Source organism: Choloepus didactylus, chromosome 3 (assembly GCF_015220235.1).
Source record: "Choloepus didactylus isolate mChoDid1 chromosome 3, mChoDid1.pri, whole genome shotgun sequence".
Classification (NCBI taxonomy): Eukaryota; Metazoa; Chordata; class Mammalia; order Pilosa; family Megalonychidae; genus Choloepus; species Choloepus didactylus.
Genome location: NC_051309.1, coordinates 108,919,140 through 108,932,944, shown reverse-complemented (window position 1 = coordinate 108,932,944; position 13,805 = coordinate 108,919,140). Strand labels below are relative to the sequence as shown.

General features: G+C 35.0%; 1 protein-coding gene across 5 annotated transcripts in view; it reads left to right on the top strand.

The window, feature by feature from the left end:
* Window positions 1-13,805, top strand: part of DNAJB14 (DnaJ heat shock protein family (Hsp40) member B14) — a 62,552-nt gene that overhangs the window by 27,222 nt on the left and 21,525 nt on the right. For 3 of the 5 annotated variants that reach the window (XM_037830327.1, XM_037830330.1, XM_037830328.1), the window contains one exon: window positions 5,891-6,036. In XM_037830327.1, the coding sequence (XP_037686255.1) occupies window positions 5,891-6,036 (146 nt within the window). Of the gene's footprint in view, window positions 1-1,196; window positions 1,319-5,890; window positions 6,037-13,805 lie in introns of those variants that run through there. The other 2 variants (XR_005215915.1, XM_037830329.1) reach the window with 2 other exon arrangements.

Here is a 13,805-nt window from a genome sequence, read left to right as displayed (position 1 = left end):
AAAAAGAGTCCCTAATCATGTTAAAGCCAATGTAAAGGCTATTTGATTAGCATGAATGGTAGCAAAGCACTTTGAGAATGTAAATAATGCTACCAAACTCATTGGTAACTGTACTACTTTGTCATAGGTAGCTGCGAAGACAGTTTCTTTCTTTGAATTTCTTCCAGAAAACTCTGATTAATTAAGCAGTGTGCTGAAAGCCATTTCTGGGAATATCCTGAAACAAATTACATTTTCTTGTAGGAATTACTGTATATTGGAGAATATATTCCCAATGAAGCACACAAAATAAAATTAAATGTGTTTGGGTGATTTTTTATTTAGAATAATTTTATGATTTTTTTTGTTTTTTAAGAAAAGCCATAGAATCACCTATATATTTGGAAATATGACCAAAAACATATAATTGGAAATTTTGGAGAATAGGAATTTCCAGAAACTGGAAAATTAAAAATTGTTTTTCTTCATTTTCTCTACCCTTGAGACTAGCCTCAAAAGGAAAAGAAGCCTAGCCCAATGAGTGGTAGAAATAAGGAAAGAAGAACAGTGCTATTTTAATGTTGATAATATTTGTTTATATTTATATATGTATTTGTATATATTGGCATTTATTTGTTTATGTGTTTTATATACTGATAAATACTATGTATAAATATGCATATGTGTGTGTATATATACATACATACATATGCATATGTAAAATATGCATGGTTCTCCAAAACCCAGTGGATCTGGCTTTAAGCAGGGGGACAACTTGACAATGGAAAAATGAAAGAAGATGGTAGGTGCGGGTGCACTTTGTATGTTACGAAAGTTGGGCAGATGGAGAAAATAAAATGTTGAGGGAATTCCTTTCTGTTGGCTTCTGTTTTCTTATAAAATTGAATTCTTTATGGATAGGGAATTAGTTTAATATCGTACTTGTATTAGACATTTATTTTTCTGGTCAATAATTTTATTATACCTTTTTAATTAAACAAATGTAATTTTTTTTCTTGGGAACTAAATGATTGGAACATTCTTTAGTGGAATCCCAGAGTCATTAAAAAACTTCAATGAGTACTTTATATAAATATGAGTTGCTTGCTAAATCATATAGCACTTATTGTATTAGCTTTCATAAATGTTGCTTATCGAAGTAGCAGATCACCAGCAAACACTTACATGCTGTATGTTTTTGTTTTATTTATACACAGGGGATTTTTCTGAAGAAAGCCATGTTATCTGTTGGTTAGGCACGATTATGCAAACAAGTTGCTCAGTGACAATTTGGCTCAATGGGGAGAAGCCATGCAATAATACTGCATCCATTGCATAAGTAAGAACTAGCTTGTAGTGAAGACTGAAGAAAAACTGTGTAACTTTGCAAACTAACATTCTGTGAAATCAAGCACTGTTTGTTGTCTCTGAGTTGAAATATGTTGAAAAGTAATCAAGTAAAAAGTATCATGGACCTAATTTAGGAAGTTTTAACTATTACATTGAAAATAGACTCATATAAAAAATTTAGGTCAGTGTAAAATCATTCACTGACTACCATTATATTTGTCAATTCTATACACTTCTATGCAACTGTTTAGTCATTTGAATTATTGGGATTTGAACGCAGGATTTGATTTAAGCTCCAAAACTTATAGTGAAAAGAAACACAGACATTTTGACAGACTGGTAAATAATCCTTTGTCTCAGGAATAAACTAGTATTTCCCTATACACCAACTAAATTTAGAGTCTATTTAAATAATCAACTGTAACACATGAAAAAAAGAGAATTGGAAGATGACCCTTTTTCCTCACCCCCAGTGTTTTCAAACACATAAAAGAAAACATGAAGCCTGAGTCGGATACTTTTCCCATTAAGTTTCAGGCAGATCTTTTTTTGCCTTCTTGCACAGTATTTCTTTTCATGATATGAATGTGTTACCTCTTTTTCAGTTCATTTGTTTTCTTCTTTTCTTTTTTGATTATATGGTCTTCAGTCTGTCCATTGATGATGATAAATTTATTCTTCTCTACTGGCTTTTCTAAGAATTTCTCCTGAAATATGTATCAGAAATTCAGTACAGGGGAAATACGGTGGATCCAGACACTTCTAAGAATTAGTAAAATAATTGTTGTTCCTATCTATCCTTTTTTCTTTGTATAGCTATTCTTAGCTTTTAACCAATCTCTAGAGGATTGTGAATTCTATGCAGCCTTCCCTACACTGTCCAGCAACCCTTTCCTTGGCTGCCTTTTTCTATTGCCCAGCTTTCTGTGTTCAGAAAATATCAATAAAACATAATTTTAGAGGGCTAATCTGCTATATAATTAAACATCTTATGCATTCAAACCAAATAATAATGGCTTTAAGATTGCTCAGTGTTTAGTTTATCACTGCCTCTTGTTTTCTCCATTTCAGTAGTGTCTGCCAGTTTTTAGCTCTATTCCTTGTCCCACTCTCTATTCTACTTCTATTAATTAGTTCTCCTCTACTCCCCATTGACTTGGGTGCCAACAACATTTTCATTGCAGCACTCACCACCTTTGTTCGCAGCATGACTTTTAGCTCTCCACCATTTCTGCCCTCAAATAGAACAGTCATCCATCCATCCATCCAACTATCCATTCATCCATCCAATACATATGGTGAGCAAGCCTACACTCTGAAAGAGAAGTCAGGCAAGTACATAGGCAACTGCATCACATTGTGGTATTTGCTGGGATAGGACTAAGTTCAGAGAGGGGTGTACCAAACTGAATTTTGAGGAATTTGAGTTCTTAGAGAAAGGAGATAAGCTGAAGTTTGAAGCACTTGTAGAAACTAGCTAAGCAAGAAGGGAAGCAGAAAAGGAGTTTCCTGGGCACAAAAACATTTCACATATCTAGGAGGAAAGAGTCTGTTTAAACATTGATTGTAAGAAATAAATAGAAAGAGAGTGGTTAGTCCTTCTGGAGTCTGAATGGACTCCTTTCCTTCTTTATTCTGGTTCTGAGACAGCAGGACTTTGAAGTCAGACAAACTGAGGTTTAAATCCTTCCATGTGAGGCACTCTCTGATCACCCTATTAAAACAGGAGGACTCCCCTTTCATTCCCTATTCCTCTTCCCTTTTGCCACTTTATTTTTCCCCCAATACTTATCACCATGTGATATACTTTACATTTTACTTGTATATTTCTGCATTGCCTGGTCTCCCCCAGTTGTAAATTTAATATGAGCAGGGATATTTGACTGTTTCATTCACTGCTGTAGCATCTGAAACAGTGCGTAGCAGAGTAGATGCTCGATAGACTTTTATTGAAGAAATAATTCTTGTTCCCATCTATTAAATAGTTATGTAACTTTTTGCAATTTACTGAACCATTCCAAGCCTTGGTTTCCTCATTGGCTAGGTAGGAATGATAGCTACTCATTGAGGAGTAAATGAGATAATTTGTTTAAAATTATCAGCATACTACAGTTACACAATTCTCTATATGAAATCTTTGGGACCAAATGTATTTTGCAATTCAGAATTTTTCATATTCTCGAAAGGTAATAAGGACTGTGTATTACATATTACATAATGTTTTAGCAGAATCTGTGATAGTAGCCCATAATCAACCAGTAACATTTCTGCCCAAAATATACAAGTATTCACGCTTACATAGGATAAGTGAAGACTGTAGTAGTTTCACATTCATTCAGGTCAAATTTTGTCTCTAAAAGAGTTCAGGTCAGCTTTTTGCAGTCTAGTTAGTTATAGAATACTTTCATTTTTCAGAGCTTTATGGGTTGGGGAACATGGATATGGGATTTTGGACTTTGCCTGATAGACAGTAGATGTTCTGTAAATGTCTCCCTCCCCTGTTTTTCTGCATATAGTCTCTAAACAAACCTAGGAGAGTGGGTCTCTTCAAAGGCAGGGATCATTGTCTATTTTGTTCACTGATGTATCCCAAGTGCCCAGAACACTGTCTTAGACATAGTTGATGCTCAATAAGTATTATTGATTAAATAAAGGAAATGCCATATTTATGAAATAAAGTTGAATTGTGTTCATATTATTTAGAGTAGATAAAAATTCAATATTAATTATTACTATTAAGAAAACAACAGATTTTTGTTGATGTGATTATTAGACAATTTCTATAATCTTTTATAATACCTTCTGTTCTTTCCCCTTGTTTATATAACAAATGATGAATGGTTTGCATTATAAAAAGAGAACTAAGCCTCATTCATTCCAAAAATATTTACTGAAAACCTACCATGTGCCAAGCATTGTGATTGCTAATAGGTACAGTAGTAAAACAAGATAGACCTTGTCTCTTTTCTTTGAAAAGTATGAGTACGTTTTTGCAGTTCTTGTGCTGCCAGTGAGCAGTTAATTATGCCTCAGATTCTTTCACCTGTTACTCTTTCTGTTGTCAAGTCATCCCCACATGGATCACATCTAAAGTCAACAAAGTGCTTCACAAAAAATATTTAAAGTATAACATGGAATTTAGAGAAGGAAAATTATTAAGTTGTGGGATTGACTACCAAAAAGTATTCAATGTTCTCTACTCCAGAGTATTTCTTTTCTATTCCTCATGTACTTTAAAGACTCCTCACTTAAATCTGTTACATTTCTAAGGTTATAAACTACCTAAGTAATCTTTTAGAGTGTGCTCACCAAATAAAAATCTGGTGTAACAAATATTTTGAGTCCCATGATACATTTTATTAAGAATTTTCTCTTTTTCACAGAGTGACACAGATGAATTCTCTTAACTAGCCAGGCTGTGTTAACTTGCTTTGATATTTAAACCATAGAATGCTGCAGTTGTTTTTTTTTTTTTTTTTAAATCATCATTTTATTGAGATATATTCACATACCACGCAGTCATACAAAACAAATTGTACTTTCGATTGTTTACAGTACCATTACATAGTTGTACATTCATCACCTAAATCAATCCCTGACACCTTCATTAGCACACACACAAAAATAACAAGAATAATAATTAGAGTGAAAAAGAGCAATTGAAGTAAAAAAGAACACTGGGTACCTTTGTCTGTTTGTTTCCTTCCCCTACTTTTCTACACATCCATCCATAAACTAGACAAAGTGGTGTTTGGTCCTTATGGCTTTCCCAATCCCATTGTCACCCCTCATAAGCTACATTTTTATACAACTGTCTTCGAGATTCATGGGTTCTGGGTTGTAGTTTGATAGTTTCAGGTATCCACCACCAGCTACCCCAATTCTTTAGAACCTAAAAAGGGTTGTCTAAAGTGTGCATAAGAGTGCCCACCAGAGTGACCTCTCGGCTCCTTTTGGAATCTCTCTGCCACTGAAGCTTATTTCATTTCCTTTCACATCCCCCTTTTGGTCAAGAAGATGTTCTCCGTCCCACGGTGCCAGGTCTACATTCCTCCCTGGGAGTCATATTCCATGTTGCTGCAGTTGTTTTAAATGCACTAAACTGTTGCTTTGGTACTTGATTAGATTTACTTTATACATGAACAAAATTCTTGGGATGTTCTGCATATTAATCTTTAGCTGCAACATACAGGGAGTTCTGGAATTTCTTTATGTACTTAAGAGTACTATAAAATTGTTTTTATCCTTTAATTTTAGTTATACTGTGTGCTCTGATCTTCATGCACAATTATTGTTTACTTTGCTTCTCTGTAGTTGTGATAAATTGCACCAAGGACATTCTCATGGCCAAGTACTTAGACTGGATAAGAGTTTAGAGGTATGGTTTGTAGTCAAGAAAGATAAAGAAGCACACTGACCCTTAAAGGGATGAGCTATTGTTTGATATTGAGAAAACAATCCACATGCAGTTCTTTATACTATTCTAATAAATTAACAATTAGAGATATTACATGAGGTTCTTCCTTGAAATTTACATTATAACACACTCTTTTGTTCACAGCATAAACAAATGTAAAAATTACTATGAAGTACTTGGAGTTACAAAAGATGCTGGTGATGAAGATTTGAAAAAAGCTTATAGAAAGCTTGCTTTGAAGTTTCATCCAGACAAAAACCATGCACCTGGAGCAACAGATGCTTTTAAAAGTAAAGTAAACCTTTTAAAGCAATTTTGCTAAGCTCTTTTTATAATACACTTTACCGTGTTTCAGAATATTAAATTCTGCTTTTAGACTGGTGCATTTAGAAGCAAGGATCCACACAATCCTTTAAAACTTCAGTATTAATTTGGTATAGCAAGAGCCAAATAAGTAACAATTTGGTCATTTCTGTCATTTTTTACAAAGTCCTAAGTAACTTTTTAGATGACAGCCATGCACACTTTCTAGTTTACCAAGCCTAACTAATGTAATGATCATGTGTAAACTTCTAGCCTATTGCCATGTGGTTCTAAGTGAACTAAAAGCAAAAATATATTTTTTGTGAGATTTTAAGATAACTAGAGACTGTCTAGTACTGGGATATTATTTAGATTAGCTGTTTGCCAAGTGTTCTTATATTTCTGTTGGCCCTGGACAATTTTTGTATTTTTGCAAAATTTTTATATGCAGTTCTAACTAACGTGATATTTTTCTTTTTAAGAATTAGTTTCTTGCCTACTATTCATCTGTTTTTTCCTCAATATTCGATTTTTTGCCAATATAGCAAACAAATACTAGAGAGAATTGATTTTGTAATTTCGTATCTTATGTACAATTTATTCATAATAGTTGACTTCCAATTCATAGTAAAATGTTTATATTTAGCATGGTTCATTCTGAATTTGGCATTTATAGAGCCAAGGTATAATAATTACGGTAAAATGTTAGGGAAGGAGATACTCATTTTTAAACTAGTCCCAAAAGCTAGAAGACTCTGGTAGTCTTTCATAAAAATACTGTTAGAATTGATTTCAAAACAGTTTTATTTTTTGAAGGAAGTCACCAAGGAAAATACATTTGAGAATTACTAATAGATTCCAATAAAAGCTGCTACCAAAGTGGTGCTGGTGATAGTAGAACATTGCTGTGACAGTGAGAGCTTTCATCAGTTTCTGTTTCCTTAAATTGAAAGTTGCATGTTGAAAGTACAGGAACAGTTTAATTATTCAAAAACATTAACTTACAAATCACTTTTTTGTGTCAGTTCTTTAACTGGAGAGTGTGTCCAGAAAATTTAGTCATTATTTTTGTGCCTCCAATCCATACCTCCATTATTAAACAAATTAAAAAAAAAAAAAAAAAAAAAAAAAACAGCTAAAAGCACTTAGGTTAATTTCTAACTCAATAGAGTACATAAAGTTGGGAAGCCTCTGATGAAATTTTTCAAATAGAGTAAGTATTTGTTCTATTTATTTCATTCCTACAGCCTAAGTTCTACAGAATTTTAACCTTCAATGAATTAGAAATGCATTTCAATCACAGTTACTAGAAGAAGTAATTGAAATCTTTAAACAGCAAATTTGTATGCAGATATTCATTCAGAAGGTGAAAACAGTCTACATCATGGATTAAAATTGCACCACGTATTAAATTTAAAATTTTCGGTGTTTTTTAGATACTTAAAAGTATTTTCAGTCGGTAATTTGCATGTTCGTAATCTGCCAGGTGATTTCAGTATTAATTCTTCATTAATGTTAAGAATTCTAAACTACTTCTCTTGTTTCTATATAGAAATCATGTTAACGGTATATTAAATGTATGTACCTATATTTCTGTAGCCTGTGTTGCATTTTGAAGAGGTGACCAGGTTGAATGTCACCCCAATAAGCCAGAGACACTCAGAAGGAATCTTACAAGGTGGTTATATTTTGGAATGGTACATTCAGAGTCTGATGCTATGCTTTGTAAATCTAAAGACCTAGTATTTATCTACATGCCTGGAGACGATTCATCTCTGAAGAGGAGGCTCACATTATTCATTACATAGGAGATTATCTGTAAATCAGTATGCCAATTTATTATTCCCAAAGGGGAACAGAATAGGGAGTTGGTTTATGAGCCCATTTTCTCATTCAGTACAAACTATATAGAAAACCCAAGTTGTAATCCACAGATGCTTAGTGAGTAATGGTAGTTAATTAGAAGATATTACAGCTGGTGTCATCATCCAGTAATGGCAGGTTTCATTTACTGAATATACAGGATCTTTTCATTACCTTTTAAATCCTCTTATTTTATTTCTGTCCAATCAAGCTTAACTTCCATTTTTGGTATACCAAGCTGTTTATCTCTAAGCAAAGATTACAGTTTTGTCTTTTAAGCTAAAGCATAGTTGATTGCTCTGTAATTACCAAAACACTTTTTTCAGAAGATGGAAACTACTTGCTTTTTGTTTTCTCCAAGAAAAGAGAAAGAGGAGATATTTGGTTTAGGGAATTAAATTAGATAGAAGAGATATTTTCATTTGTTTATTTGTAAAGCTTTAAAAAATAAAGGGTTTCTATAAAGGAGGGTGGACTAAGTGAACTCTTAAGTTCATATTCATGTTTTGTCTTTCCAGTTAAGATTATAAGTTTCTCAAAGCAGTGAATATTACTTCTATTTATATAGAGAGAATGACTTGCACAGTATATATAAACATTTTTTAAAATATTTGAATAAATGGATCCCTTTCCTTCTCTCTGATCTAGATAGATCTTCAAAATATACATAGTATACATTATTCTTAGACTCCCTTGTATTTCAGAGACTGTTGAATATATACATGAATGTAATAACCACAGGCATGGATTAACTGTTTTTGTGTTTGCCTGATAAATAATAATCATGTGCCATTGCCATTTGTTAGATCAAAGAGTTAACTCCACCCTTAGGGCTAGTTCTTGAAGAGAAATACAAGAGAATATGAGATATCCTTTTCCTCAAAATATTTATAATTCATGAAAGGGGTACTAGTCTTGCACAGAACAGTTGTAATAACAGTAATGCCTAACATTTGACAAGTATTTTATAGTTTTTCATTCCTGTTTTCTTATTTAATGTTTATTAAAAACTTGTGAAATAGTAGGAGACCAGTGTCATCCTCTTTTCACAAATGAGAAAATTGAGTCTCAGGGAAATTAACTGATTTACCCAGGATCTCCCAGAAGATTGAATTTAATTAAGTACCAAAGTATAGAATAAAGATACATTCTATATATCCAAAATATAAAAAGTCAGAAATAAATAGTAGCATTATGATTTGGGTAATTGGAGAAGACATCATATACTATGTGAGAAATGAGAGTTTTCTGAAGAAATGAGTATGATTTCTATGATTACAGAAATAAGGATTTAGCAAAGGCTTGGATATAATAATGAAGAAAGTTGTATTAAAGAATCTCAGATAATTCCTAAAGTCAGCAATACAAAGACTATTTATCAGGTTGAAGACTTGAAACAGCCCTTTCAATCTTGGTTCCAGATCCCCTGCAAAAAGAACATGACTGATGGCCAAGCCAGTCTCCCGGGAAATGTTTATCGCACATGGTACAAAAACCCTAAAAGTTATAGGCCTGCTGCTATGCTGATAGGGCACCAGGTAGACCGGTACCATTGGGGCAACACAAACTGATAAGGAGGGAATGGGCCCGCAGTGCGGTAGAGCTCAGAGGAGCTCAGAGGCTTTATTTTCTCTTAGACTAAAACGAGTCTAAGGTTGAGAGGCCCATGAAATGGAGAAAAAAAATAACCACATCAGGGTCTAGGGTGCATGATGGTGAATCCTCTAACAGAGATCATGACTCCGTTCTTAGTTGTACTTTTAATTGTTACTTATTTTTATATGAAGTTTTATGTATCAGCAAGGAATGTGCCCAACAAAGTAATAGAATGAAGATATTGACTTGTGATAAGATTTGACTACTTATAAGAAGTAACAGTTTAAATAAAGTCCTGTGTTTTTGTTTTTGTTTTAAAAAGAATGAAGTGAGTGATTTAAAAATCATTGAGGAGTTCTACTTTAGGGAAGATAGAATAGATGTACTTTATTATTCCCATTAAGTACTACTGAAAACCCTGAACGTTATATAAAACAAACAAAACAAACAGATGAAGACTCTGAAATACCTCAGAAAGAAGAGGTATTTGGTTTAGGGAATTAAATTAGATAGAAGAGAGAAGACAGACCAGCTAGAGAATTTGGGACGCAAAGAATGACATGTGGTAAGTTCCTTAGGTTTTCTTTTTTGCCTTATATATCTCAGACTGGGTGCTAGAGAGGCAGGCAACCTAGAAACACCTAGGGGAACAGACAAGAAAAGTCCAAAGAAAAGCCTGTTCTCTGTGGCTAAACAACCAGGAAAGGGGCAGTCTAGCAAGACTGAAAACTTTTAAACAATCAGTACTCCACTGCAGCCAAACACCGCAGTAAAAAAGTATGCCCCATTCCCACCCATGCCGGCAAAGGCTGAGTGGAAAACCTAGACTGTCACCTTCTCCAGGCTATAATAAGATGCCCCAATCCCCTGACCCTTGTGGTGACCTGTGTGGAGAAGGTGAGTGGGGATCTGGGACTTTCATTCCTGTCAGGCACTAAGAAAGTCTCAACATCCTTCCACAATGTCAGTGGATACCATGTCGGGAGCCTGGACTTCCACCCGCCACCCGAGCAGTAGTCAGGTACCCCCATCCCCACACCATGGGGGTGCTGTCAAAGGATACCTGGTGGAGAATCAGGACTTTCACCACCTCCCAGGGGTAACAAAATCATCTCTCTGGTTTTAGTGAGGCCACAGGAGTAGGGGTGGGGGGAGTGGGGGTGGAGGTGGGGTGGTTATTAGGCACTCTTACTCCTCCCAGCAAGGAAGATATCGGTAAGTCCTGGTGGAGAGTTGGAAATCCCATCCCTCCCCAGCTGTAACAAAGATCTCCTTCCATTGGGTGTTGTTGGAGGCCCAGAGAGGATCTGGATACACTAGTTTGAAGCTGAATGGACCCCAGAAAAGATCATGTTCTTAAAGTTAATCCATTCCTATGGGTATAGACCTATTGTGGGTGGGACCTTTTGATTACGTTATTTCAGTTGAGGTATGCCCCAAGTGGGTCTTAATCCTCTTACTGGAGTCCTTTATAAGAGATGAAATTTCAGAAAAGCTGAGAGAGAAAAGCCAGAGAAGCTGAGAGAGAACACACAGAAAACAAAAGCCACAGAGAAGCTGAGAGAGAAAAGCCAGAAGCTGAGAGTAACAAAACCCGGGAAAGAAGGATCAGTAGATGCCATGTGGCAGAGGAGCTGAGAGGATCTCTGGTAGCTGGTCTTCAGGGAGAAAGCATCACCTTTTGATGCTTTCCTTGATTTAGACATTTTCATGGCCTCAGAACCCTGAGCTTGTAAGTTAATAAATCTCCTTTGTAAAAACCAACCCATTTCTGGTATAGTGCATTTCGGCAACTTTAAAAAACTAAAACACTGTACTTAGGCCCCCCACCTGGGTGTAACGAGGCACTGTTTCCATTTCCTCTGCCAGAGTAGTGTCAAAGAAAGATAGTTAAAACAGATTGTTGAAGTACGGTGCAGAGTTTCATAAGATAATATCCAAACTGACCAAGTTTCAGTCAAAAATCCCTTGTCATACCAAGAATCAGGATGATCTCTGAATGAAAAGACAATCAATAGATGCCAATCTGGAAAAGACAGAGATGTTTGCATTATCCAACAATGGTTTGAAATCAGCCATCATAAAAATGCTTCAGTTACAGATAATGCTTGAAACAATGAAAAAAAAAAAGTCTCAGCAAAAAATAGAAGACTGAGCAAAAGAAATAAATGAAGATATGAAGAAGAACCAAATGGAAATTTTAAGACTGAAAAATTTTAAAATCTGACATAAAAAACTATCCATGAATGTGTTAAACTACAGAATGGATGGGCAGAGGAAAGACTCAATGAACTGGAAGATAGAATCATAGAAATCAATTTGATCTGAACAACAGAGAGAAAATAGGCTGGAAAAAAAAAAAAGTGGACAGAGCTTCAGACAACTGTGGGGCTTGAACAAAAGATCTAGCATTCATGTCATTGGAGTCCTAGAAGGAGAGGAGAAAAAGGACAGAGTTGAAAAAATACTCAAAGAAATAAAAGTTGAAAACTCCCCAATTTGGCAAAAGACATAAGATTATATAGAGATTATATATATGTATATATATATATACATATAATGCATGTAGATAAATTATACATGAGAAGTTGACTGAAGAGCAAGTGGATAAACCCAAAGAAATCCACACCAATACACATCATAATCAAACTTCTGAAAGCTAAAGAAAGAAAAATTATTGAAGCAAGAGAGAAATGATGCCATACGTAAAGGGGAAAGACAATTCAAATTACACCAAGTGTCTTACCAGAAACCATGGAGGCCAGAAGAAAACAACACAGCATTTTTCAACTGTTGAAGAACTGTCAACCCAGAATCTTATACCCAGTGCAAATTCCCTTAGGAATGAAGGGGAAATCAAGACGTTCTCAAATGAATGAAAAAATTACACTGAACTAAATGAAAATGAAAATACAACATACCATAATTTGTGGACCAGCTAAAACAATTCTGAGAGGAGATTTATAACAGTAGTAATATATATTAGAAAAGAAGAAAATCTTAAATCAGTCATCTAAGCTTCCACCTCAAGAACCTAGGAAAAAAAAAGCAGAATAATAAACCCAAAGCAAGCAGAGGATGGAAATCATAGTATTGAGAGTAGAATTGCATTCCCTGGCACTTATCCCAGAGAACTGAAAACTTATGTTCACACACAAACGTATACGTGAATGTATATCGCAGTTTTATTTGGCTTCAGTGGGTGAATGGTTAAACAAACAGTGGGAACGAACTATTGGCATATGTAATAACCTATATCAATTTCCAGGGAATTATTCTGTGGAAAAAGCCAATTCCAAAAGGGTTGATTCCATCTATATTATATTTACATAATATAATTCAATTTATGTACTGCATGACTCCATTTATATAATAGTCTCAAAATGATAAAATTACAGAAATGGAGAATAGATTAATGACTGTCAGGGGTTAAGAAGAGGGTAGTAGGGAAGGAAGTGTGGGTATGGCTATAAAAGGGCAACATGAGGGCTTCTTGTGATAGTTTTGGTGGTGATGGAAATGTTCTGTGTTTCAGTGGTATCAGTGTCAATGTGCTTGTTTAGATATTATGCTATAATTTTGCAAGATGTTACCATTAGGGAAATTGGGTAAATGGTATAGAGGATCTCTCCATACTATTCCTTAAAACTGCTTTGAATTTACAGTTATCTCAGAAATTTTAATTAAAGCAGATGAATTAAGTGAAAGATACTTTTTGGTGAAATAAGAATGAGGTAGAAATGTGTTCTATAAAGTTTGGGCTCAATTCTTTAGGTAATAAGGAATTGTGCTGGTTTGAATGTATTATGTCCCCCAGAAAAAAGCCACATTCTTTGATGCAGTCTTGTGGGGGCAGACATATTAGTGGGGATTAAGTTGGAACGTTTGGATTAGGTTGTTTGCATGGAAATGCGCCCCACCCAACTGTGGGTAATGACTCTAATTGGGTAATTTCCATGGAGGTGTTGCCCCGCCCATTCAGGGTGGTTCTAAATTAAATCACTGGAGCCATATAAATGAGCTGACAAACAGAAGGAACTCAGTGCAGCTGAGAGTGACATTTTGAAGAGGAGCTACAGCCAAGAGGAACACTTTGAAGAACGCACTGGAACTGAGAGAGGAGCTTCAGCTTACAAAGACATTTTGGAGACAGTCTTTGAAAGCAGACTTTTGAGAGGACAAATGCCCCAAGAGCAACTAAGAGTGACATTTTTGAGGAGCTGAAGTCTAGAGAGGAACATCCTGGTAGAAAGCCATTTTGAAACCAGAACTTGGAACAGATGCCGGCCACGTGCCT